At 48.4% G+C, this 27,633-nt stretch overlaps 1 protein-coding gene across 1 annotated transcript in view; it reads right to left on the reverse strand.

The window, feature by feature from the left end:
* LOC144476219 (protein groucho) overlaps nucleotides 1-27,633 on the reverse strand; it is an 80,178-nt gene that overhangs the window by 18,544 nt on the left and 34,001 nt on the right. The window contains exons 3-7 of the mRNA XM_078192899.1: nucleotides 26,056-26,119; nucleotides 18,240-18,284; nucleotides 14,419-14,556; nucleotides 7,422-7,701; nucleotides 4,665-4,690 (exon numbers count right to left, since the gene is read on the reverse strand). Of these exons, the coding sequence (XP_078049025.1) occupies nucleotides 4,665-4,690; nucleotides 7,422-7,701; nucleotides 14,419-14,556; nucleotides 18,240-18,284; nucleotides 26,056-26,119 (553 nt within the window). The remainder of the gene's footprint in view (nucleotides 1-4,664; nucleotides 4,691-7,421; nucleotides 7,702-14,418; nucleotides 14,557-18,239; nucleotides 18,285-26,055; nucleotides 26,120-27,633) is intronic.

Raw genomic sequence — 27,633 nt, forward strand, 5'->3', positions numbered from 1 at the left:
GCAAGGGGTTGAATATCGATGACAAAATGAAAAAGAACGAGGTTAAAATTGAACCTTAACAGACTACTAGAGATCATCGCGGCGAATTATATTCATCAAAGTACGACAAGTGATTGTAATCGCTGAACAAGAATATCATTAAAATAAGTAAAATCTCGTTCTGAACTAAATCTTTCGCCTGATATAACGAAGCCTCTACCGTCGCAAGGAATTTACAAACTCGACCGTTTGTCTCTTCGCTACGCTTCTCGTCATCGTGCCAATTCCACGGCAAAGAGCGAATTAAATAGCCGGCGTCGCAGCGTCACAAGTTTCAAAGCCAATAAATCTGAACTTATCGCCCGTAAACCCGTCAACCGAGCATCGATCTCGAAAGCAAGACGAACCAATCGAAACGCGCGCACACGAATCGACATCCTTGGAATCGAATCGCGAACGGGCTATTTCGAAAACGCGCTGCCGTCGAACAACCGAACTCGGACAAGGCCGTGCGCGTCCGATCGAGGGGGAGGACCGGACCGAGTACCGAACAGAATCTCGCGGGGCATCTCCGGGTCGCGCGGAGAATCGTTTGTCGTTTATCCGGGAGCGAGGCTCGCGTGAATCGGTCGTTTCGCCGTTCGAACCCGGGACTCGCGCTGAAATTTGCATTTTTATGCGACCGGCACGCGACGTTTACCGGGGCGCGCACCGTTCGATTCCCGGGGGTCGCGCGGCGAATGTAATCAGCGGTGGACAACAGCTTGTCACGACTGCGAGAGGCGCAGAGCCCGGGAGAACGGGGGATATGGCATTAGAGGGTTGGCCCGAGGCGTCCACGGGAATACCACGCGCGGCGCGTAGAGAGAGAATTAAAGGAAGCGTGATACCGAGGAGGAGGCGGTGGAACGGTCGGACGAAAAAAGGGAGGGACGGAAAAGAAAAGAAAAGAAAAGAAGAGAAAAGAAGAGAAGAGAGATGAGAGGAGGGAAGAGGATAGAAGAAGAAAGGAGAAGAGAGAAGAGAGAAGGGACAGGAGGTGGATGCTTTGAGAAGAGGTCGATAATGATTATAGAGTCGGCGGAGCGCGGGAGAGAACGAAACGAGGAGACACGCTTCTATACACGTACACACACACGCGCGCGCGGGAGAGGCTCGGCCCGGCAAACACACAAAGAGCGAACAGAGGGACGAGAAAGAACCGAGGAAACTGCCCGAGGATAGGTCGAATAAGGAGAGAGGAAAATAGAATGGCGAGAGGTAGAATGAGAGGGCGTCGATGGGCGTTTCGCGGTCCCGCGATGATTACAGGCTCGGCAAACCTATAATACACGCTGCTATCTTCCCCTCCTCCCCCGTTTCCACCACCCCTTCTTTATGGCTGCTCGGGTCTTTCCATTATTTTTTTCTGCCTACCACTCCTCTCGTCGGGTCCCTCTGTCCGTCGTCTTCGTTCGCAACCGGGCCGCTCCGTTCCTCCCGGCCGCGCGAGACCCGGAGCCTCGCAAGAAGATCGTTACTTGCATTTTCTACGGGCGAGAGAGCCGTGCCCCTTCCCCCCCACCGACGGCCACGAGAAAACTTTCTGAACGAGGATCGTCCGAGGTGGACCGGGACCCCGCCGACACGCGGACCTTATCCCCGCTAGCCCGATACCATCGAGAGTCTAGCATTCGCCCGTAATTACTTTCCTAACTTTATTGCTGTCCGATCCCGATCTGCCTTCCATCCCTATCCACCCCTCCCCCTTTTGCCATCGCTGCGCTACGATTTACCGGCTGGCTTTTTAATTGACCAACAAGCGATCCAGTATTTTACCGGCGGAGTTTCCCTCTGTAACGTCGCGCGAGACGGGAGACGCTCCGGAGGATTGGGTACGGTGATTTTTGAACTTGCGTGGTACGGCCGCTGATCACTGAGAAGGGTTCGACAGAGCTACGGCTCGTTCGTGTTCGATCGTTTCTTTTCTTTTGTAGATTGTAGAGATTTTTTATTCCGTTGAAAAATTAATTATTAACAACTCCAAGAAAATAGCGAAAGAATAAAACAAGGCGACGAAAAATGTGAAGCGGAAAGAGAGAACGTATTTGTAAGTAATAAGATGGTGATCGTTTGTGGGGTGTTCCTGTGCGCGCATAATTCTGGCAAAAATGCATTCCAAAATAAAATGCAAATATATTTCAAAAATAAAATAGTATAGAAATAATAAATTCTAGTTTAATAGACACATGTTTGTGAAATTCATTTCCGTTTTATATCACCGAATTATTCAGCGGCCACCCTCCCCGCCCCTGTAATTTCTACGATTCTTTGTTCTAATTATTATGCTCCCGCCGCTTCGTCGTTTCAAAATGTTATTTTTTCCGGCGCGGGGGATGGAGAAGCTAAACCGTGCCGGCGTTTCCCCGGGGAAAGGAAGAGCGCCGTAGGTGTTCTTAGCGGCGGTTAGGGTTTTTTCCTCGCTGCCCTCTTTTCCCGTCGCCACTTTATGCTATTCTCTCTCTCTCTCTCTGTCTCTCTCTCTCTCCCCGCGTTCGTCGAAAACATAATTGCGCGTACATAGTAGACACTCGCGAGCGAAGCACGCTGAAGCACTCGTTGTACCCTTCACGCGCACGAAAAGTTACACGCGTGTAACGTACCTGTAATACACGGGGCGCGGGAGGGGGTGGGGGGGGAGAGAGAGGTCACGTCGCGAGTACTCGTGCCGGCGTCGAGCACCTTGTACGTGCGTTAAGTTGCGTTACGCGCGGCTCCACCGTACATACGCGAGCCGCGACCGGGATTAGGAATAGTTACGAGTGGACGATTTGGAGCGAACCGAGCCGGGGGGAAAGAATAATTTTCTACGCTGAACCAAGCGGGATATCGTGCTTCGCGAGAGCGTGTAGCCTGCTCACGGAACGAGCACCGAGCTTCGGACTCGACGGGCACCGCCGCTCGAAAATGTTGCAACGGGGGTCTGTTGGGATCGCTGGGAAGTAATATTGCTTCTCGCGGCTGTACTTCACCTATGGGATAGTCGCGTTTGGTTCTTTTGTAATAGATTGTGGATCCGATGCATTTATGACAGAAATAGGATGGTGATGTTTTAAATATTTATATGTTATTATCTAATAATATTAGGGACTCGCTGAAGCGATTGAACAAAGAACGAAGATTACAAGTTTTTCCATTTTACAATTTATGATATAATCGTTATATCGAAATGAAAATATAAATTGTTGACGGTTTGTTTGTAGCACAGTGGTGTGAATAATTATAAACTCGATGTAATTTATATTTTGTGTAATATTTAAATAAAGGGACTATACACTTCTGTCTATCTGGACATATGAAAAGCTGAACACGTTTTTGAATATTTAGGGCAATATTAGGCCCGCCAATAACGATTGCTAACAAAGATTTGGAAACTATTTTAATCTCTTTCGTTCAAAAGTCCCAAAATTGTGCCTGAATGGACTCGGAAAATTAATTTATAGACGAGAGAACGAGAATTAAAAACGATGGTCGGATAGATCAGCGATGATCGTACGATTGCAAAAAACTATTAAAAAATCATTTACGATCGGCTCGGCGGATTTACGTTTTTGCTTGGCGTAATACGAGCTCGGTTATTGATAGTCTGTTAAGGCACTAGAGATCGAGGCACTGCGTCCGTATCGGAAACGAACGGCCGGCGCGCATTGTTTTTGCGTAATTTCGCGTGGCCGTGATACCGGCGAGACGGTTTTTGTATCTCGTCGATTCGATGCGATTGGATTATTTATCTACGTCATTAAATCCTTCGAAATCCCCGCGGGGGGGGGGAAACGGGCCAGCGGAAACGGATAAACGGCGAAAAAATGCCCATCCGCGTTCATTTGTTTATTTATACCGATAGATTGCGCGTAGAAGTTCGACGGATAATCCGATTGTTAACTCGACATTTCGATAAATGATTTGTCTGCGCTCCCAGCGGAGAAATATTTACCGGCGCGCAAAATACGAGAACCATAAATCGCGGCGCGTATTATTGTTTCATCCGTGATAAAACAGCGCCGCGCTGACATAATTTCATTTGCGTAGTAAACCTTAATTACGACACGCGAAAAATAACAGCAGGCGACCGGGCGCCCCCCCCCCCCCCCCCCCTTCTCTCTCTCGCCCCGCGCCGCCAGCCCGCGTCCACCGAACGAGAGAACACCCTCGACACGCTCTCGCCGAGCCACGGCTGCACACCCTCTCGCCACCCCTCCCGGCCATCCCCGCGGCAACGTCGATTAATAATTTAATCCGAGCCGACGATGTCATCGTCGAGCGCGATTACCGCGCGGCCGCGCCTCCGGAAAGGCTTCAATTATTCGTTCAAAGCGAAAGAACAACGCGGAAAAACGACGGGCGAACGGGACGCGCACCGTGGCCGGCTACAAAACTCTCATTAACGTCCCCCGATCCCGGAATACCGGAATCCCCACGGCGAGCCGGGCAAATCGGTTTTCATAACTCCGGGACTCCCCCGCCTCCGTTCCACTCAAAATCGCTAAAACTATCCGCTTCGAAAACACTGCCACCCGGGGACCAACAAACAAAACGAAACGAAAAAAAAAGAATAGGAAGGAAGAAACAAGAGAGAGAGAGAGAGAGAGAGAGAGAGAGAGAAAAGAGAGAGCGGAAAAAAATCACAACAAAATATTTCTACTCACGTGTCTCTCCTCGGTGGAGCTGAGACCTGTAACGAGACAAATGCAAACAGTCGTCAGTCAAAAGCCCATCCGGTGTCCGCGAGTAGAGGGTTGCGCGGGTGAGAGGCCCGACGGGGGGGGGGGCAGCTTTGGGGTGGGACGAAAATGATTTTCATGCATGAGGTCACGGTGCGTGCAGTCGGGGCGCGTCGACGGAGGACAGAGAGGACAGGGCGAGAGCGGAGGAAAAATTGTCAAAATTCCGGCCACCGCGCGTCGATAAAATGTTAATAACGTGCACATAAAAGGGAGAGAGACGTGGGGAGGGGGCGGGGGCGGGGATGGACGAGCGCGCGGCCGAGGGCGCGGAGGGCGTGGATGGCGAAAGAGCGAGCTGCGCCCGTATAAATGATCTTCATGCATATTTATGCGCTTTTCGCTCAAAACCGCCGGTGTCCGCTAACAGGGTGACGCAAACACGCTCACCCCTGCCGAAAGCGGATACCCGAAAAGCGCTTTGAAAATTTCCAGTCGAGCGAGTTCCGAACCGCACGCTCACGCCACGTCGGCTACATATTTTTTTTCCACCCTCGCTGCCCCCCCTCCCATCGTCGGTCCACACCTAGCCAACCCCCTCCGATTCCGCTCTCGGACAGCATTTTCGGTGGCGCGCGCGCGCACACACACACACCACCACCCTCTTTCTCTCGCGCTCTCTGTGCGCGCTGCTTTTTTCCCCGCGGCCGGGCCAGGTCGGGGGTGTCGGGTCGGATCGGGCCGGGTCGGGCCGAGCCCGACCGAGTCGAGCCCCCGGTATCACAAAAGCAGGATCAAACGGATGACGGTGACAAAAAGAGGGAAATCCAGGCCGATGGTCGGCGTTCGCGCGCTCTCTCGCAGGTGAGATTCGTTATATCGTGTCGCTTGTGGAATGGGGGGAGAGGTCGGCCGGGGTCGCGCTGGAACAGTGGCGGCCGCGGGGACCGGGAACGCAGGACGGGGGGCACTCGACGTGACCAAAGGCCGGAATTTCGTTAATTTCTTTTCCGGCCGCGCTCGCCGCAGCGGTGGCAATTAAAATCGTGTGAAAGGGCGAAAGATATGCGTATAACGAGTACCGCGAGGTTTTACGATTCTCGTGGAGCCGGCTTCTCCCCCGGTCTCTCTTTATCTTCCCCTCTCCCTCTATCTCCCTTTCCATCTCTATCTTTCTCTTTCTATCTCTATCTCATTCTATCTGTATCTCTCTCTTTCAACCTCTGTCTTCCTCTCTCTTTCTCTTTCTATCTCTATTCTCCCCTCTCTTTCTCTCTCCATCTCTATCTCTACCGCTTTCCCTCCCTCGCCCTCCTTCACCCTTTTTTCTCGTCCTCTTTCTCCCGTTGGAGGAATTCGACCGTGAAGGGAAGGGGGCGCGTAGGGCTTCTGCGGTTTTTCGAATGGCCGTCGGGGAGACGGGAGGGAGGAGGGGTGGGAGGGGGGGGGGGGTTTGGGGGGCGGTGGGGCGTGGGATGATAACGCGATACCAAAGGAAGCGTGGAAATTAACAGGCAGCGGTAATTTGAATTGATGTCGGCCCGAGCTTAAATGGAATTTGAACGAGACCCGGAGATCTGATTTTTATTCGGCGATGCGCGCGGTTTTTCACCGCGGGGATTATTACGCGCCGAGTTTTCATGCGCCGCGAGTGCCGCGTGCGGCGGTTCGCCGTAGACTGATAAAAATTGATTATGTTTTCGCTACGAATTATAATGAAGCTGAAATTTATGCGGCGAGGCTCGAAATCGTTGGCTCGGAGGTGTGGTCGAATCGGTGGACGTATCATTTGTTCATCGCGCATAGTATCGTTCGTTTGCGATGTTTGGTTATCTTAAAATGTGATTTGGGTTAGCAAATAGGTATCGGAGGTGCGTCATTTCGTGTAGCCCTATTGTCGACGAGTGTATCTTGTAAATTTCGGGGAATTTGATGTCGAGGAATTGTTGTTCCTCGTTTTATAGTTGACGCAAGTTTATTGTATTTTCTATTGACCTAGGAAATCGTGTAATTTCGTGAGGCATAAAAGATCTATAGTGTACGAAAACAGCTTGATTTATGAAACCAGGAGAACTCAGCGATTACATGACAGACTTTACTTGTACGTTTATGTAATCCTAATTAGGTTAATTGATTTTCTAAATCCTTCTCTTAACCCTTGCACGGCCTTCGTTTCAAGTGGCCACGAAAGTCTTCGTTGTTACGTATGCCAACTTATGTGTGCCATTTATTAATATATCTTAATATGAGTTAATTAATGTGTATTAATACGTATTAATTATTATGTATTTATTAGTCGATGCGCAAGGGTGCATTAGTATCTCATAACAGGTTACATAAGTATTTTATTCCGAATTATTAGTGCCTCACTTTTTAACTGTGCTTTGAAATTAATTTTGATTACAATATACATTATGGAAAACTGGGCATTAATAGAATTATTTAGACTAGGAAATAATTAATCTAGCGTTTGTTATAGTAAATTTCAACTTTATAGTTTCAGTTTTATCAATTATACGATTATGTACGATATTTAATAAAGTTTTTATTCAGCGTTTATTCAGAAAGGAAAACCGATAATTGTCTTCCAGTTTCTAGTCATTTAAGGCTTAAGGTTTCTCGAGAACTAATTTCACAGAAAAAAAAAGTAACGGTTGGCCAGGAACGACCATAAGACCGTAAGACCGTAAGAGGGTTTAGTCGAGTGTAAATAAAACAAAGAAAAGAAAAACAATCACTCACCGCCATTGCTCTTTAAATCATCGGGCTGACCGCGATGCAGTTCCGGTTTACCGAGCATCGAAAGCGGATGTGCCGCCGTTGTACCGGGTGCTGTGGCAGCTCCCGGCGTCAGACCAAGGCCAAGGAGAGCCGTCGAAGCGGAAGTCGGCACCGGAAGTCCAGCACCTGGCCCTAGTCCCGGAAGTCCGGGTAGTCCGGGATGAGCACCTAACGGTGTCCCTGCTGGCAGTTGTTGAGCATGCATTTGCTGCAATAATCTCGATATGTCGGGTCTCTGTTGCTGGAAACAGAAAACATGGTTCTCAACGTCACTGGACCTGGATGATTCGCATCGAATGCAATTACGATCGCAGATAGACGCAAACTATGAGACCAATATCGTGACCGGCTACCTGCTGAACTGATACTCAAACTTATCTCGCTCTTCTGTCGCAAAGATCATATTCGAATGATTTCTATCTGGGCAAGCACAGTTCGACCCTAAATCGACGACATGTTCACCAGCACGCAAACTAACACGCAATTTAAGTATTTATGGGACCGGCGTCGAGTTCATAGACTTTTTATTTGTGGCGACAATTAATTAATTTGCCACTCGTTTTAATCGAGAATAAGAAGAAGAAAGAAGATAAAAATTGTAATTACACCTGCGGACCTTTCTTGTACGATTAAACAACCTCCACATGATATACCACTCTCGCATTCTCTATTAACCCTTTGACATAGGAATGGAACGAAATATAAATAAAAATGCTATTAACTTCTCATTATTTCCGTAAACTTATGACAGTGAGAAATCGAGACAATAAAAGTTTTATTTCTGTCGAAACGAAAACAAGAAGACAGGTAAAAGATGTCAAAGGGTAAACCTCGATTTTCATTTCCGTTGCCATCGTCGTTTGTAAAACGAACTGATATTTTCGACAACTGCTGCATCGTTTTCGAACGCTTCTACGACAAAGTTCGTAACATCTCTGATCCGTGAGAACTAGAACTGTCCCAGGAATCATCAAGGAGGCGTGCAGTCAACGTCGCCGTGATCGCAGCCTCGATTTCAGGCGCACTCCGCCCATGCGACTTCCCGATTCGTCATCGGAGAGAAGAACCGTCTCGTCGTCCCCAAAGAAAATCGGCGGTTGGAAGCGCGGTTCTAACGAGGGTGGAAGGGAAGCTGGGCGTTCAAGGACCCTCGCAAACCACTAGCGATAGCCAGGCGGTGTGCTGGCGGCTCGAAAAGCCGCACAAGGAGCGACGGGAGAGTAATGGGGACGAATAGAGCCGCGAGAAGTCGGGGAGAGATGGAAGACTGGGCTCAGGAAACGATAACACTGACCAACAATTTTTAAGTATTTTCAGATCTTGTAATATCCAATGGGTGACTCTTTTAGAACATCACTTCGTACAAGTATAGACGAATATAAAAATGGTAATGTTGCCTATCACTTTTTATGAATTTTGTAGAAGCTTTCTCAAAGTTTGAAAATTAACACTTTAGTATAATATTCTACTAAAGCTAAAAAATTCTTATCAAAATGAAGTGATAACTAAGATGTGTTACAAATATGCTATATGGAATGTATTGTACGTATATAAATATGTAAATATGGAAGTTGAGAAATTGACGTTTGACCAGAAATGACCGCTTCCCGGGCTGCCCCGCCGTGGGGGATGAGAGCGAAAGGGAAATATCGAATGTAAGATCAAGAGGGGATAACAGAGGCGGTAAACTCGTTACGTGCGCGAATCATGCTTATCGTGGATTTCACTTAGGTATTTAGGGTGCGGACGGAGCATGGGGAGGAGGCGAAAGTAACACACTGCTCGGCGAACGAGGGGTCGCGGTCTCGTCTCCGAGGGGTGGATTATGCGAAATAACCCCTCTCGGGCTACGCGCCGCCGATTGTGTACGATAGTTATTTTCCTGTACTGTCGCTGAATGGGGCAACACGACGGCGACGGGGCCCGAGAGGGGGGAAAGAAAGGAGGGCGTAGCGTGTGCATACGGCTCGTATGGTCTTCCCGCAGCACAGTTTACCCCCCGGGGACGTATTTGCGGCGCCGTACGCACGTGCACGTACTCCACGGATGTAGCTTGCAATTTGCCTTGCGGCCACTCGACTTCCGGCGAGGGGCTTTTGACGCGCTACAATTTTTTCCGTCGCGAGACCGCTCGGCGAAATGGAAGGTTTCGAGGCGCGTCGTCGACGGCGGCAGCGGCGGCGGTTCTTTTCTCTTTCAGGCACGCATCGATTTTTTTTTTTATCCTACGCAACTCTTTCTGGGACGGGGCTGAATCTGCTGGCGAATCTTTTCACATTTTAATAACGTCCGATGAATTTTTCTGTGGAAACACGAGTTGACTTTGTGATATTGGGTTTAGGGTAGTGGAACCGGAATATACGAAATATAGACGGAATAAAAGAATAAGTAAAAATAATTTAATATAAGTTAACTAGGATGTATATTTGTTTTATTTTTATGTCAAAAAAAATCTGCGAACGTTTAGCATTAAATCCACTACCAATACGGATATTTTAATATTAATTAATGTACTTATATATGCATAATCAGCGATCTTTACTTAAATTATAAAAAATTTGGTGAATTAGGTAAGCAATTTATAAAAATATAAAACTAATATCATTCTATATTCTATATTTTCAACCTATCAAGATTACGTTAACATAAATTCCCTTTCCCTCTTCGCGGCGAACAAGTCTATCCGGCGAAGCAACGAAAGAAACACCATGAAAAGAAACCAAGCAAAGCGCGAGCAAAATTTAACCCTTTGCGCTCGAGCGGTGACTTTGAGGCACCACTCAAAATTTTCTATCACGTTCTAAAATAATCCTTGTACTAATAGAGTTTGGATTTGAAATATTGTTATAGGTCGAACTGTTAGCATGAATCACAAGAATCAATTACGTATGCATGAAATACGCTTTGTTATATAAAATGGAAATATTAGAAGCCAGAGAAATTATTTTACATTTGCTGTTCAAATGACTTCGAGTGCAAAGGGTTGAACTTTCCCCGAAAAAATTTAGATAACCGGAGATACGCACAAATCGTTGCAACGGAGCCGCGGCCGCCCTTTCGGCGTCAACAAATTCACTTCAAGCCCGGTCAACACAGTGGAAGTCCGTTCTCGCCGGTCGCCGAACAATGGCCTCCAGACTTCATGCAATTTCCTCTGTCGAATTTTCCGGCGCAGTTTTTCGCGCGATACGCGGCATTTTTTATCTCCGGCATTACAAAACAACGTTATCGTTTCCGCGCGATACCGCCGCCGCCGCCGCCGCGCATTTCGCTCGCGGTGGCAAAAAAAAAAAAAAGAAAAAAAGAAAATAAAAAAGCAGTCTGATTATAATTCGCCGCGTGGGTTCAACGACGCCCCTTTGCCGGCGCCGGCAAACAAGCGACGAGCCGTGAATACGGTTTTTTTTTCGTTGTGCGCTGCGTGTATCTCTGCAGGCAGAGAGAAAGAGAGGGGTAAAGAGAGAGAGAGAGAGAGAGAGAGAGAACATTCACGGTTCGGGCGTCGAGCGAGCAATAATTGTATAATGTACCAATGGCGAGCGGAAAATGCATCGCACGGTTATTTTCGTCGGAAATCGCGTTTCACCGGGAACAATTACTCGAGTCCACCCCACCCCCCGTCCCCCCGGGCCGCCGCTACCCGAGCTCTGCCCTCCTCCGGCTCGCGGGGGCTGAAACCCGGCTGGAAAAAAGCCAGGCGAAGTACGTAAGCGAGGCATCGATAAATACAATAGATACAAAGCGAAAATCGTCGCTGACCGGCTGAACGGACGCGATTCGGCGCGACGCGACGCGACGCGACGCGACGCGACGGTCCCCGACGGTATTCAATTCGTATTCGAAGCAACGAGCGGGTCCGCCGTCATTCGTGCAGTGCCAAACGAAACGTAATAGTCCCAAACGAGGTTTAACGCGCCGTGAATAATACGCGGGAACAGGGTGGAGAAAGAGCGCGAGAGCGAGAAAGAGAAACAGAGAGAGAGAGAGAGAGAGAGAGTGAGAGAGGGGGAGAGGGTGCGCTGCCGGGTCGTGTCCGAGGGGTGGATTGGTCCGGGGTGGCATCGGCGTTGCCCCGAGGTGCGACTCGTCCATACCTGTGCGTTTAAATACGTGTCAGGGAATATAGCCCACGCGGCTCTACAAACGCACCCCCCGCGATGCGTGCACGGTATAACGAGGGGTGGAAAGAAGAGGAAAAGAGGGGCGGCAGCAGCGGAACGACGGGGATATAACAGAGAGGTCCAATCAGGAGACCAGCCGTGGGGACATCGAGCGAGAGAAGGGACGTGCCCACGTTCCATCGTTCCACACAGTGTTATTAAACGAAATATTGATTCAACCCCTGTTTACCGAGTAATACATATTCATGGGGGTTGGCGCTTATGTCTATTTGCCTCCGTCGGTCCCTTCAGCCTTTGGCCCCTCGCTCCGCTATTTATATTTCGCCCTCTCCGTTCCGCCAACGGACTCTCTCCGGCCGTACCCTCTATCTCCATCTGGCTGACTCTTTGTTAACCTCCCCCCACCGTCTTACTCTATTTAGTGTTTCCAGCGCTACGGGGAGAGAACCGGAATCCTCCCGACGCCCCTGTTTTTGTGCCCTTCGCCCCCCCCCCCCCCCCCCCCCCCCCCCTCCCCCGTGTTTCGAGCTCATCCTGCGACGACGGAGTGTGTGCGAGCACGAGCGAGGAGTTGCGGTGCATGTGCACGTGTCGCGCACCCGGCTTCACCTTGTACCCTACTATTCGGTGCGCGGAGTGCACGCACTGATTATGTCCCCGCATGCCGATGACGCGTATTACGCAACTGCAGATTGCGGTACGTGTCGCGACCTCGATCGGACGATTTGCAGCGGTCAGGATTGCGCGCGCTCGTTAAATCGAGGGCACGCACGACGGGGACCTCTGGTTCCGTCTAGACCGATCGAAAGCCGCTTCTTAGTCTCTGCGTGCCACGGATTGTCGCTCTCTTTTGTCATTGTCGCGGTTGTCTCCGCGACGGGGGTAACGGAACGGTGAGCTACCGTCCCTGTTTATAACCAGTTTGCTGTCGCGACCTCTTTAGAAAGTGTGCACCTAGAATGTGCCGCGAAACGTAAGCGACGTAACGGTGACGACCGAGGTACTATTACACTTTCTTCACAGTATATATGTAAGGAAATCATCCTAACTTATATTAAATTCACCGCGTAAATAGGTCGATAAGTTAGATCTTCAATAGTATTAAAATAATTGAACGAATAGACATGTGACGTCAGTGCGACAATATAAACCGAAGTAGAAAGAACTGAAATTAAATATAAGAAAGCTAATACAGAAAGATAGTGTGAATAATAACATTGAATGTTGTTTCTTTGTTATTACAGGTAGGATAAGTAATTAGTATTGTATATCCAATTTTTTTAGAATGATTATATCTATTCTTTTACTTATTCCTATTAAAAAGTGTATCGGATAAAAAATGATGAAAAAGTTTCAGACAAAACCGAAAATTGTTATTACAAGTAAAATACGAATAACGTTTCATTTTGTATATTTTCGTGTTCAAATATTGGTATAATACTACGAATTTTCGTGCATCGTTAACCTAAACGCCTGCAAAGCCGAAACCTCGAAGATCTGCCTACGGCAAAGAAAACTTTGCAGCCACGTAAGAATAAAATTGCGCAAAGATGTTTCCACCATTTAGCGTTGGTTAACAGAACGAATCCGTGTACACTGTGGACAAGACGTTGGATCCCGGTTTAGCAAAGTCTCGGATCCATCCTGAATAGAAATCGTCGAAAAATGCGAGGCTACACAGTGACGTTCGAATATCAATGGGTGTAACTGTTCGGCTAAGAGTAATCGAAGCACGCCTTTAACCCAGTGACGAGCACACACACCGTGGCTTTTGTTTAGGCCGCAGGATCGTCGCCCGTTGGAATTATTCAAGTCGCGCCTACGAGGAACCAACTTGGAACTCAGCAATACGGGTCGCGACGGTCGAATACCAATATCGTCCGCACCCATCCAGCCCCCCGGGCGGCGATCGTGCCGCAGAATACGGCGGCCATAAGTATGAGAAAAACGTTTTCCGCCGGAAGTCCGTCGCAGGCGACACCCGATCGAAGAAAAGAAAGGATGTAGCCCGTCTAACCCGACGGGACAGCTACAGCCGACGTCCGTTTTCGAAGTCTGTTATGCAAATCGGAATTTCGCTCGACGCCCGTCGCTCGACACCGGCGAAAAGGAAAAAAAAAACTGTCCATCGAAAACGCTTCGACGACGCTTGTAAGATTCGTCTTTGTTGTCACCGGCGAATCGTTTCTCGCATTACAGCGGTTCTCTGTACGCGACGCGCGGCAATTAATGTTTTTTTTTTTTTTTTGTAGATCATGTTTTAAAGATGCGCCGACATTCGGTTTCTCGGATAATCGTGTACTTCGCGAAACATCGAGCGAGGCATCGAATACGAGGAGGAGAAGAACAAGCGGATGACAAATGAGATGCAAAGTGGAAGTGAGTCATCGGATCGTTGGAACATTCGATTCGGTTTCAGACGCGCGCGCGTTTAGGCGTACCCGATGCAACGATGTTTTCAAGCACGTGGAATATCTATCCTAGCCAAGAGGCGTACAGATCGCTCGGGAACTGGAGCCGTTGTGTCCGTCGAAGACGATTTATAAAGTCGTTAAACCGCATTCGAAGCACACGACGACTTTTTTCCCGACGACTGTTATTACCAACTGGCAAATGACTTGCAGCGGCTCCTTATAATACGCGGCATCGGCGGTGTTATGTAAATGTTTAAGTATCAATTAGTGATTAGCGGCAGTACACGGAATCGCGTCGCGTCGCGTCGCGTCGTATGCGAACATGGATGTCGGTAATCGTTCTGATTGTTGACAAAAAACATCCGTGCGGTTCCGCGGTGCCGCGGGGGAATAAGTTGATTTTATCACGTTACGTGCACTTACCCCTATTATGGAGTTCAACTCCGTCATTGTGACCTGTTTGGCTCTGTCGACGGCGCTCGCGACTTGCTGTTGATGTTCTTGTGATAGAAATGGCAGGATTTGGCCGATGATGGCGTTCAGTCTCTTCGAAATTTCAGCCTGAAAAAGAAACGGACGATCGACCTTAGTGCTGTTCGAATGCTTGGTCGAACGGAATACTAATTAAAATTACGTTCAAGCCTATACAAAAATCCGTTCATTCTTATTATAAATATTCTATGTATAAAAAGTATGCTTCACAAAATGTTCACACTAAAAAATGAATTTACAAAGACGTTCTATCCACTTTTTTGTCGCGTTATTTCTGCTAGCGTTCCAAGAAGGGATTATAATTCTGGCGGTGTTTCACGATAGGTCGTCTCTCACCTAAATCGCAAATCTATATGTAACAATTATACGTATTAAAATCCTATCGAATTCTCTAGCTTCGCGTAAAATCGCGTTTAATTCCCGGAAATAATTCGATGAATTTCCTCGTTACCGTGGGACGCCTTCGCTCGTTAAATCGGCGGCGAGCGCGCAGCGGAATCGTAAACGTGTACGGGACAAAGATGAAAATTAATCAGAGAGAAACCGAACGCGATTAAAAAGTTTGTTGAAACCGAAACGTACGCGCTTGAAAACAAGCGTCGCGAATGACCGTTTAAACGCTTCCTCCGGTCGTAATTCCTTGTTCGAATAATAGCTTGCCTATTTCTACCCACGAGTGGCATTCCGGGGTTAACACGGTGGGTGATCGGTCGACGCGTGAGAGCCCGCGTAGTAAAACGTTTCGTTAACAAAGTGCATAACACGGGAGAGGGAAGAGATGGTTTTATTTCGTTTTCGGTGGCACGCACATGCCTCCCAGCTGGCCCGAGATCGAAAATATTTTCGGCCCCTTTCCGTGAGCGAAATATTTAAGCGAGAACACTTTTAACGGACATCCGGCTAAATTTAGCCGCGCGAAAGAAACTGAACAGGGCCGCCGCCGCCGCCGCCCGCCGGTCGAATTACTTTTAAACGTACTACCATTTATCATGCGCCGCCGTCCGCCGTGCCCGAGTAATTGTTGAGTAATTCATGGGGGACGGTATTAATGGACGAAGTTACCGAAACTGTATATATAATCGAATCGCGCCGCTTGTTCGTAGATAATAACGGTAAAACCCGAGTTAGATGCCGCTTCCATTCGGTATTAACCTGTTAGCTGTTTCCGACGAGTGTACTCGTCATGGATGTATTGCGATATTTTATGTAATGACTTTGTACAATATAAAAACTGTCTGCGTCGATTGCAAGATGTAAAGACTAATCGCGTTTCTCTTTTAAATAATTCTAATTAATTGAAATGAATGTATTAATATTCTTGACCAAGAAAAATTCATCTGTGCAAAACTTTCGACTCTGTAACTTGTGATAGAAATAAGTAATAATAAGTAAATAAAAATAAATAAAAATAAATAATCCATGGTACGAACAACAACGATTTCTCTCGTTCTTGCGGACTACGAGCGCACCTTCCTTAAAAATTGCATTCAAACAATTTTCAATGCTAATACAGAAAAGCTACCGTAACAACAAAAAGAGAAGCGCATTTGCGATGAATCGAGATGGAAAAATGGATATTCGATTGCGCAACGTTACGAAGTACAAGGACGTGATTAAATGCTAAACTTTTGCCAGCGCCGAGAGCTAATTTCCAGTGAAAAAACCGAGTCGCGCGGCAATCGGCGGGATGCGAGTTATTTGTGAAAAGAGCGCGCGCTCGCCGGTTCGAGGATCACAGAAAGGCATCGGTCTGGTGAACGCGAAAACTTTTCGCCGGGCGCCGCGGCGGCAACAGCCGGCGAACAAATTGCGGGGGAGGGAAAAATGTAGCCCGTCGACGCGACGGAACAAAATACACAAGCAGCCCCAGAAATCCCCAGGCCTCGCCGGCGCGAGTTCTCCTCCGTATTTCTAGCGTGGATCCCTCGTCGACGCGGCGCGTCTCTATTTTTGTCGCACCTCGTAAGAATCCCGGAGCGCCGCGGAAATAAGTGACGCGAGCGGACATAAGGTGGATGATTAACGAGACACGGAGGGATAAAGCGGTGCCACGGCCTACGTTCCGCCGGTTTAACGAGCGATCTCGAAAAGGTCCCCGCCGTCCGCGCCGCGCCGCGCCTTGCCTCGCCTCGCCGACGAGATCGCGGAAACGACGCGGAGCGGGAACGGCGAGGCGAGGCGAGGCGAGGCGAGAACGACGAGCAGCAGCTCTCCCGCGCGTGGAACGGTGTGTATTTTCGAGCCCGGCCGCGCGGATAATAACTCGAAAAAGTTTACGAGCCGGCGAATTCGCCGCGTGAGACGACACCTTTGACCGAACACATTGTGCGCAGACGTTTCTTATTGCTCGGTTCATTACGCGGAATAGCAACGACGCACCGATCCTCCTGACGTACACGTCCGGCTAACTTGCGAGCACCGCGAGCGTATTTGACACTCTGCTTGTTTACCGCGACGTCCGCGTTTCAGGAACGAAATTGATAACCGGCGTGGGACCGAGGAATTACGATAGCTCGAATGATTTAACGGTCCGCGGCTTTGGCTACTTTCGTTTCAAACCGCGGTCTGACGTGAGCTGCTGTTGCAGGTTTTCTTTGAACGGTTCCGCTATTCTTCGCCCAACATTGAAAAGCTCGCGTGTTAAACCTGCCGTGGTATTTCTATCCATTTATCAGAACGATCTTGAATCGGTTGCGCACCAAGATGGAAAAGTTTTAAAGCAATCCGTAATCGCATTGATCTCGGGTAGAATAAGTAATAACATCGCGGGATTGCGAGTGAACCAAGTCATACAAATTCAGATATTATTCATCATTTTCGAAATAAGATAAAACGAAAAATTCAATGCAAGGAATCTTTTTTTACGTAAGCAAAATTTGCTACAAGTGCTAACTCGAATCTCCGGATCTGCTCTACTAACTTCCGAATGAATCATGTGACTCGGTGTAAAATAAAATCTCTCCTTGCTGAATGATCGCGATTGAAATCCGTCAATCTCGGAACGGATTGTTCGGAATTCGTCTGGCCCGCATAGTCCGGGATCGAGTACTCGAATTAGCAGCTAACAGCAGCTCGTACACCGTCGACCATAGTATCCTGGGCTCTCCCATTCTTTCGCAAGCTCGCCCCGTCTGTCAAGCGTTTCCCGCGCGGCCGCCGCTCCTAAATACGAGAAAATTACGCTAACCGAACCGCGAATCGCTGACAGGTGCTGTATATATGCACACACGGCTACCGGTTTATCGAACAGACAGAGAACGCCGTCTTCTCGGAACACGGCGTTTCTCGGCGGCGTCGAAAGTGCCAGCTCCTCTCGCGCGGCTGTGGATTTTCTCGGAGCCTCGTTCCGTGTCGGCGAGTCATCGTGGCAAATGTTTATTCGTCCGTGTACACGGGACAAACTTATCCTCTCCTTAATGACTTCGGCAAACACGAGACGTTAACCGACGCGCGCGTCTCGCGCCGAGCGAAGAAAGAGTGTTGAACGAGGAGATCGCCGGACGAGGAGGAGGAGGAGGAGCGGGAAATTGTTCGGCCGAGGGGAGAGACGGGGAGGGGAGGATCGCGCGCGCGGGCGCGGGCGCGGGCGCGGGCGCGGGCGCGTTCCTCTCTCGTTCTGCGTGCGAAATTGGCGCACGAAAATTGGCAGAACAATGTTGCCCGGCGCGAGAGACAGCTGCGACGAGAGGCTCGCTCGCTCGCTCGCTCGCGCGCCGTTAGATTCTACGTCTGTACGAGGATTTGAAACTTACCTGTTTGTGCATCTCCACGTTTAGGCCGTAGGACATCTCGTAGTACTGCAACAGAGAAATTAAACTTTGTTGGAGTGGAAACGGGCGCGCGAGTTCGTGTGCGCATAGTTGCAACACGTGAGTGGAAACTGGGTTGGTTAGGGTGTAGAACGATTGCGTGATTTTAGATGGCACACAGCTGCGGGCGTTCCGGACCGTTGCTGCGTGAAGGAATCTTGAGCCACGAACATTGTTTTCTCGGGTTTGAGCAAAGTAAACGTCGCTTGTACAATTTTTCAGAAATTTATATATACATTATTATATTACACTTGAAAAGAATTTGAAAAATCAAAGTAGAATGGCAATAGACTTTCACGCAACGTCTACCGACGTGGATGAATTTATTTATAACTAAGTAATTTTTATTAATCAAATCCGGATAGCTTGCCTGGTAGATTTAGTGTTAATTAGAAGGGCGCGGTGGAAAAATAAAATGTTACACCAAGTTCTAATGACGTATGACTTTCAAAAAGCAAGCGATAGCACAAGATAAACGCCAACACTTGTTCGTCTTTTCTCGAGACGTGTCAAAACGAGGAACAAGCGAATGCTTTAAAGATACACAGCATAATAGAGGGTGGAATGAGACAGAGCTATTGAAGAAGTACGCTTAGGATAATTTCGAAAGATTGGAACAGCAACAACGTTAGTTGTTCAAGGAGGAACTGACGCATCCGATAGTACTACGGAGGAGTCTTACTATACGGGCTGAGCATCTTTGCAAGCCTTACCTTTCGAAGAATGAGAACCGACATCGTCCGAAGACGATAATACGCGAACGAACGAAGAGGAAGAAACGATCGAGCGTTTGAAACGCCGCGTAGTTTGCCGTTTGCCGTTGCAGCCTGGAGATGGAAACTCGGAAAGTTCCCGATGCCTTCCATTGGCTATTATCAACGGCCGGTCGTTAGCCAGACCGCGAGGATGCGGTTATAATTGCGGTAAACGATCATTTTACCGAAGAGACCGTTTTGTAGCGTCATTACTTAACAGTCAACTTCTCCGGCCTCGCCGGTGGTCATTTAGCATCGCGGCGCCCTCGAGCCGCTCTCGGCGTCTCTGTTCACCGACGCGCCGCGGCAATTTACCATCATTTGCCAGATTTGTCCGTGTCTTGCTTCGTTATTCCGGCATTTTTTCTTCCTGTCCGGCCCTTCCGCCGCCGACGTCGCGTCATTAACATTCCGGCTACCATTAATCCTCGGAACGAGGCGCCGCGCGCACGAACGGACGGACGAACGGACGAACGGTGAGAGACCGAACGAACGAACGGCCGAGTCTGTTGCCCCCCTCTCGCACTGTCGGCACGCAGCTCTGCACTTTCCGCGGTAACGCGTTATTAATTATCGTTAATCGCGATAAAGTTAATCGAGTCTGTTCGAGTACACTCGAGAGACAAGAGCGAGCCGGAGGCTGGCGTGTAACGGTGGCAACTCGAGGGAACGAGCGAAAGGAGACCAGACGACGAAGGCTCCGGAGAAAGCAGGTGTAAGGGCGAGGAAGGTCGAGGGATCGAGGAAAGGGAGGGACGAGGAGGGAAGAGGAGAGCGATGAGATAGTGAAGGCGGAGGAGGAAGATGAGGAGGAGGAGGAGAAGGAGGAGGGGGAGGAGATGAAGGTGAAGAAGAAGGAGGAGGAACAGGAAGGGTAGTAGAACGCGTGCAACACGCTCGAGAGCCAGGTACAGGTTCTTAATTTTACGGGCCATTAGCCCCGTAATTACACGGGCGAATTAATTGCGTCGTAAGTAAGTTATTCCACCCGTGGGAGAAGGAGGCAGAAGCGAGCCAACAACGGGAAGGAAGGGGAGAAAGAGCCGGAGGAGGAGGAGAGCGACGCGACGAGGAGGCGGAGAGGGCAGGAGGCAGAGGTTGTTAAGATCAACTGTACCAGCAGGAACCGGCAGCGGTGATCACCGGCACTGCCAGCAGAGCCGGGAACAGCAACTGCAACGGCAACGGCGGCGGCGGCACCAGAAAGCAGCCCTTAGCAGTAGCACACTCTGGACCAACTTCTGCGACTCATTATGGCTTGCACAACAAATTAACGTGGCGGGCCTCGACCCCTGTGCACCAGCGTCCTTAACGTGGCGCTTGTTAATGAACTCGACAAAGAGAACGAGAAAAAGCACGCGATCTCCCTCGATTCACCGCCAGCATCGCTGCTACCACCACCACCACCACCACCGCCTCCTCCTCCTCCTCCTCCTCCTCCTTCTCTTCCTCATCCTTATCCACATCCTTCTCTTGCCTCGCCTTTCGCTCCGGCTTGACTCTGACACCCCACCGCGATGTACTCTGTACACGTCGTTTAAGCGAGTTAACAAGCGGTCTTTTGTTAGAGACCTGGCCTTTTTTACTGCCGCCGGGTACTATTGCTCGAACAGCTCCGGGAAAGATCTTGTTATGAGAGGAAGGGATAAATGATCGGGAGGGGGCCGGAGCCGGACCGGAGTGTAATTCGGTCCGACAAATTTTTATTGACCGACCAAATACTAGCGTGCCTCGGTTATCGATGGCCGTCCATTGTCGTGAAATACGTACGTACACGACGACGGCCGGCAGCGCGCCGATCCCTCTGGAACCGTACACACCGAAACCTTTGTGCCCGAGAGATGCCGAGACAAATAGAAACTGACCGAGAGAGCTCCGTGGCTCCGGAAGGCTATCAAAGCACTTCCAAAGCCCTCCAAAAACAATCGATAGCTCGGACCGACCGCTAAGAACTGCCTAAGGACCCTGAGGGCCATCCTCTCGCGCTGCCTAAAACGTTTCCAGCCAAGTTCCAAAGATCACCCAGCGTCTTCGACGCGCGGCAAGATCGGTCTCTGCCAACCACCGACGGTTGTCGAAGACCTTCGAAAGCTTCCCGCGGCTACGAAGAATAGGGCCGCGCCGTTGTCGAGGAACTTCGTGAAGATCAACCGAAGATACTCGGGGCTGTTATAACGGTACGTCTCGTGACGGAGATTTCGAACAGAAACCCAGTAACTGTGAACAATTTATTCCACCGTTGCCATTATTCGACCGTTGCTGCGATTCTACTAGAAAATTGTTAACACCGAACAGGTTCGGTCAATCTAGCTGCGAAGCTACAATGTACTGATACTTTAAGACAGTAATAATAATTAAATAAAATACAATAACATAAAATGTAATAAAATAAAATACTGAACCAGGAATCGCGTGTTTCCCAGGCAAGAACTCCGCTCGATTTCCCGCGACTAATAAATTATTCAGAGCTTGTATATTCGAGCGGCAAAAATATTTGTCTCTAGCGGGAACAATTTGCGTTCGAAAAACGCGGCAAGTTCGCGAAGATGTTGCGCGGCGAGCGAGGAAATAAATGTAACAGTGCGGCTCCATTTACCCGGTCGTTCGCTGAACCGAGTATCGTTTAACGGGCAACAATGCGTTTAGCTCAGGCTACACGCAATAATAACGTCCCGGGGGACAACGAAATCTACATTCCACGGGAACAGAAATTATGAGACAGGACGCGTCGGGAGGGACTTGCTAGCAGCGTGGCCCCGTGTCGATAAATCTCCGGAGTCTCTCCACCGGCAACTTCCTACGGCGCAGCGGCGGCGGCGGCGGCGGCGGCGGCCGTGTCGGCTCGTTCGCTTGATTAATCGTGTTTAAACTAGTCGCCTCCGCGCCAATTAAGACTGTACAACGCACGGCGCAAGAAGAGCAAGAACGGCCGGGGCCGGAGAGACGCTCTCCCCCTCGTATCCGAGAGCCCAGCCAGAGAAAACCGGGAACGTCCCCAACGGCATAACCGAGGCAACGCGTGCTGCCAAACCACTCGACGGACAACGGTGAATTGGTATGGGACCGATGCCCGATTCGAACAAGACACGCTGGCACTCTTTGACTGATTGGCAGCTTGTTAATTCGGGGAACCGTGGCTTAATCCACTCGTAAATAACCCGCTACTTATAAATTAAGCGGCGAACATTCTACGAAATGATTAACAATCGAGGCAGGCCGCCTTTTCCACGAAAATATAACGGAGCCTGGCCCAAGACCGTTTATCATTTTATTTATCAATCTTTTGCATTCCATCATAGAAACGGCAGCTCTCCTGTAGCTGAAGATCAATGTATTAATATTAACGGAGCCTCGTCGTACAAGCGTTTAAAGAATATCGAAGTAACGATAAACACTGGCATTTTCTTACCGAAAGAAGACGGTACAAATGAACGTCGCGCGAACTGCACGAACAGATTGAAACCGCAACAACAATTTGCCATGTTTCATTTGAACGAATCCGTTTAAAAAAAAGAAGTTTAAGAATCCGTTTAAGAAGATCGTGCAGCAAATAACAGAGTGACGAAGAGGTTCGCGCGGAACAAGCGAGCGTCGCATACACCCGTGTGTACACACCGACACAGCCGCCGGCAAGGCGCGCGACTCGATGCAAGCTTTTAGCATAAAATGGTAGTCGTCCCCCCGATCATCGCGAGATTCAGGCGCGGATGAAAAAGAAACGGAGGATCGGGTAACAAGAACCGGGCCGAACGATCCCCGGAGCGCCGCGTTTTCGCAACTGTCCAAGTAAACGATAGCCCCCGTGTATCGGAGTCAATTAATTATGTCACCGGGTTCGCGATAAACTGTTCCCCGTGCAGCCTCGCCTGCCTTGCCCTGCCCCCCCCTTTCTCCCTTCCACCGCCGGTTCCCACCGTTTCTCCCGCAGTCCAATTTTGCGAGGGTTAACTGCGGGGCATTTACCATGAAAACACCCGGCAGTAAATCGCATCTTGCGTGCGGCGGGGCAACGCGGTTCGGATTTCCTCGCGGGACACGCGGATCGGTATAATTAGACTGGTTTACGGCGGTCGATCGTCGACGGGCATTCGGTGTACAAGCCAACGAGGGCAGCTGGCTGCATTATCCTTCGGCGTTGCTCGCGTTACGGCCGTGTTACTTTGTCGTTAGGTTGTACGAAGACGCCGGCCGCGGCTACGGGGATCGTAACCAGGCATCGTAACCACCGCCTTGCGCCCGGGTCAGAACCCAATTTAACCTGGATTCTCTGCTCGGCCGATGAAACGGCCCGGGTTGCTAACCGCCGTCAAAATACTCCCCGATAGGTCTTGCATGCTGATCTTCGCAAGAATGTTTCATCGGAGGCTAACGATCGACCGCAACCGACTGATAGTTAGAAGCAGCCCCCCCCCCCCCCCCCCACGGCGGAGAAACCTCGCCACGACCCGTAACAACCGCGAATCGCGGGCACTTCAACTTAGCTATGAGCGTTATCACGGATCGCTATTACGCGGGTTCAACGGCGGATTTCGTTCACGTTGTTTCGTTATTACGGTGGGAATTGATGGCTACGGTAGATGTCCTAATTGTCGTGTCACGGATTAGAAACTTATAAAGAGAATAGATATAGCTTCATGAATTTTAACAGATTGATAGGTACACATAATAAAAGGATAAAGATCGTCGATTTATACGTGTCAGAAAATCGTGCGTTCTATAGTTGAAAGTGACGCGTTCGAGTTGTCGTCGATTTAATTCTGTCTTTTTCTCGTGACGTTTTGTCCGTTGTCGACTCCGTTGATTCTTGATTTATTACCAATGAAACTTGGTAGAGGACTCTCGCATTTTCTAAATCAACAGGGGTGTGTCTTTAGAAATTTAAGCCGACGAGTTGGAAGCTCTAAAGATCTTCTTACTATTGTTTCGGTCGTTAATGGCGCGATTTGTGCCTATTATTCATTTTATTGGTCACATCTGTTGTCTGTCCGTCGAAGTCGTCCTGGTCATAAAGTAATTAAATACTTAGAGGTGTGTCCCGGATTTCCAGGTATATCGTCTAATATGTTAACTACCGAATATTTCAATATACAACCGTGTAGTATTCGTATTAAAACATTGTTCTATACATTGCACGTATATTTCTAAGCCACGTGAAACGGTTACCTCCAATTTAACCAAATGCGAGACCCTTCGGCCAGCTACCTGCGCCCTTCCTGTTCTTAATTCAGGGACGATTATTCTCGGAACGACTTCCACGATGAGAATAGGATCTCCAGCTTGTTAGACGCCAGTTTCAATGAAGCGGCGATCCTCCGCCGTGTTCATACACCGGCCAATAACTCGGGATCGTTACCCAGACCTAACAAAGGCCAACGACAGTCGTAAAAGACAGAAACCTCGACGACTCTTGCGTTCGCTGCGTGCCACGCGATGGCGTCCCGGTTTCCTAGACAACCGTGGCAGTGGTGGTGGTGGTGGTGTATAGCACCCTGCTAGCTAAGCTTGACTCGCCGGTGAATCGAAATTGTCCCTACCTCTGTCCTCGTCGTCAAGGAAACTCGGACGACAGAGCTCGAAGCCGTCTACTGTCATCCGTGCCGACCGCGGGAATTCTCTTTTGTTGTTACCGCTGTCCTTCGTTAGCGGCGACGGAGCGAGAGCCCCGAGGGCCTGGACCGTGAGCAAACCCGATTTGCCCGCGGGCAGGGCGCGGAGGGGGGGACACCGCTGCACCGCATCCAAGAGGAACATTAATCTTCGGTTGCCGCGGTGTCGACATAAATAGTGTGAAATTACACAGGTCGAAGCACACCCGCTCGTATTTCCGAAGCGAGAGAGAGAGAGAGAGAGAGGTGGTCAACAACTCCGGCCGGGAAAGCGAGCGCAACCGGTCGATTCTTTCGGCCAGATTGCGGGCAAAGCAAGAAGCAAATCTGGTTCGGGTTACGACAGCGCAATCCTGTACGGGCGTGGAACGCGGCGTACGCTTTCTGTGACCAAAATTATTTCACCGTTGCGTCGAAGTTTAAGGTTATCGTGTAATAGGTAGGTGTTTAATTCGTCAGGATATCGGCTGGGATATTATATACACATTTCGATGTGTATTAACCCTTTGTACTCGAGTAATGATTCTGAGATACCAGTAAAATTTCTCTACCAATTCGTCTCAAAATAATTTTTATTATCAATGGTATAAATAATTTCTATACCAACGAAGAACTTTTTGTACCAAGAAACGTCCCAGATTGAAGATATTAAATTGTTAAGCTTGTCTACATTTTTTCCAAGCGAAATAAAAAATGCTTTTCAGACGTAGAAACAGTCGAAATATAGACGCTTCGATGCATGAGAACGCATCAAATCGCATTCTTATATGTTCTATCGAATAATCGAAAGAATTAGTTGCAAGCTCAAATTTATACTGTTACTTTCACATCGCAGTATCGAATCACAAAGACTGTTAATATTCTCGATTTCTGCGTCCACGCATAAGAGAATAGTGTTCATGCACGGATTTTGAAGAAACGAGTTTCGACCACAGATTATTGTTCCCAGAATCCACAGTGCGCGCTGCGCGACAATCGAGTCGATGAGAACCGCTGTGCTCTTAGAGCCATTAGCTATGCACAGTAGGTGCGCAAGATAAATATACGGATACACGTGCATCGGCTGCGGTCGCCTGTGTACGTGAAGGACGTATACAGGTGCACGGGCGGCCGCGCGAGCGCGGGGTAACAGGCCAATGTAAAGTCGGTGCGGCGAGGATGCAATTAATGCTAAGAAGCCAAGCTGGTTTAGCGGTCGAGCGAGCATGATTATCCTGGATGGGGAAAACGAGGGACTGGGGCGGCAGCCGGAGGAAGACGGCGAACGAACCGTGCGGACGGAGACATAGGCAGAGAGAAAGAGAGAGAGAGAGAGAGAGAGAGAGGCTGTACGGCGAATAGAGAAAGGGAGGGCACGGACTTAACCGGAATTAGTGTTACGGAATGGTGATTCCTTACCATCACGTAATGTCGTTGAATCTCGATCTTCTCCGTGGCCAGTTTCTCGCACTCAAGTTTCAACCTGCGAACAGAGGCAAAAAAGCAGCTCGGATTAAATGATTTCCCACTGGATACCTGTGCGCACGATAGACGTCCCGATGCGCACGGTTCTTTATCGGTCCCGAACGTTAAGCCGATGTGTACAGTTAGGCGAAACACGTTAAATTCGTGCGGTAGGTTTACGACGACCTTTACGTACGCCGCGTTGGTATAATGTTAATATTAATTATCGACGCCTGCGCGTACATAATCGCGAGCAACCGCGCCGACCGTTTATGCCGTATTCTAACCGCTTCGCAATCGTTTAAATTGTGTGCACTTTATCCAGCCATGGATGGATGGCTTCCGGAGTAGCGATGGCATCGAACCGATCGCGCGCGTCCCTTCTACGAGACGCGCACAAAGTTTTCGCTCGATTTCTTCGGTTTTTATATTCGATAAATGTCTGTTAAGTAGGACACTCGTGACGGAAATTCGGAAAGAAACTTACTGAATTGTTTAAAGGAACAGCGAGGTTGACATCATCATATTAAGTAAATAATCTAAAATGTGTGAGAAAGTTATTTAATTTTCATTTAGTTAATTTTTAGTTTTAAAAAAGTGAACTTTGAAACAGAATAATAATAACGTGAAAAATAATAATAACATGAATATGGTTATTAAAAGAATAATTTGAGCGTTGATTACGAGACACATTATTGATTATGTATGATAGTACAGTGAACGATGTTCAGAAAAACAGATTAACGTTCTCGACGTTCTATCAAATATCCAAAGAAACGCATTATCTGTCGTTGTATATGCGTTATAAAGTAATTGTAACAGCAATACAGAGCTTTAGATGAGTTAGTAATATATTCGATGATGGTAATGGAGACCGCCAAAGAATTTTCCATAACAATTAGGAACGATTACGTTGCACCTTAGTGCGTACGTATAAACAAGCGTATTCGCTTTTACGTAATAAATGTACGCTATTTAACTTCAATCTGCCGCTGTCGTTTATATTTATAACAAAAGTTTCGATCGTATTCGCCGCAGTAGTGTTCCATCATTTATTTTTAATTCCAGTAATTTTATCTTACGATTACATGAAATAAAGCTTTATATCATGAACCTTGAAATTTGCGGACAAAAAAATAATTATTAACAGAAAATTTTCTGTTCGATAAATTGATTCGAATAATAATTCTCTGTTCGATAAATTGATTCGAATAATAATTCTCTGTTCGACAAATTGATTTGAATAATAATTCTCTATTCAACAAATTTATTCGAATAACAATTCCTTATTCGAATAAATATTTAGAATAACTTATAACGAATAACGAACAAATTATTCGACGAAAACGAGTGCACTCGGATAATACTCTTGTAACCATCTATGTATATTCATTCGAAAGAATTCGATCAGTGACATAGGTTTAAGTGCACAGCTTCGTGATCGTAATAATAAGTGGAAATAGTAACCGATACGAAGCAAGTATAATTTCCAGGTGGGAGTTTCGAACGTTCGGAGCGCAACTCGCCCCTAAA

The sequence above is a fragment of the Augochlora pura genome, chromosome 2 (genome assembly GCF_028453695.1).
Source record: "Augochlora pura isolate Apur16 chromosome 2, APUR_v2.2.1, whole genome shotgun sequence".
NCBI lineage: Eukaryota > Metazoa > Arthropoda > Insecta > Hymenoptera > Halictidae > Augochlora > Augochlora pura.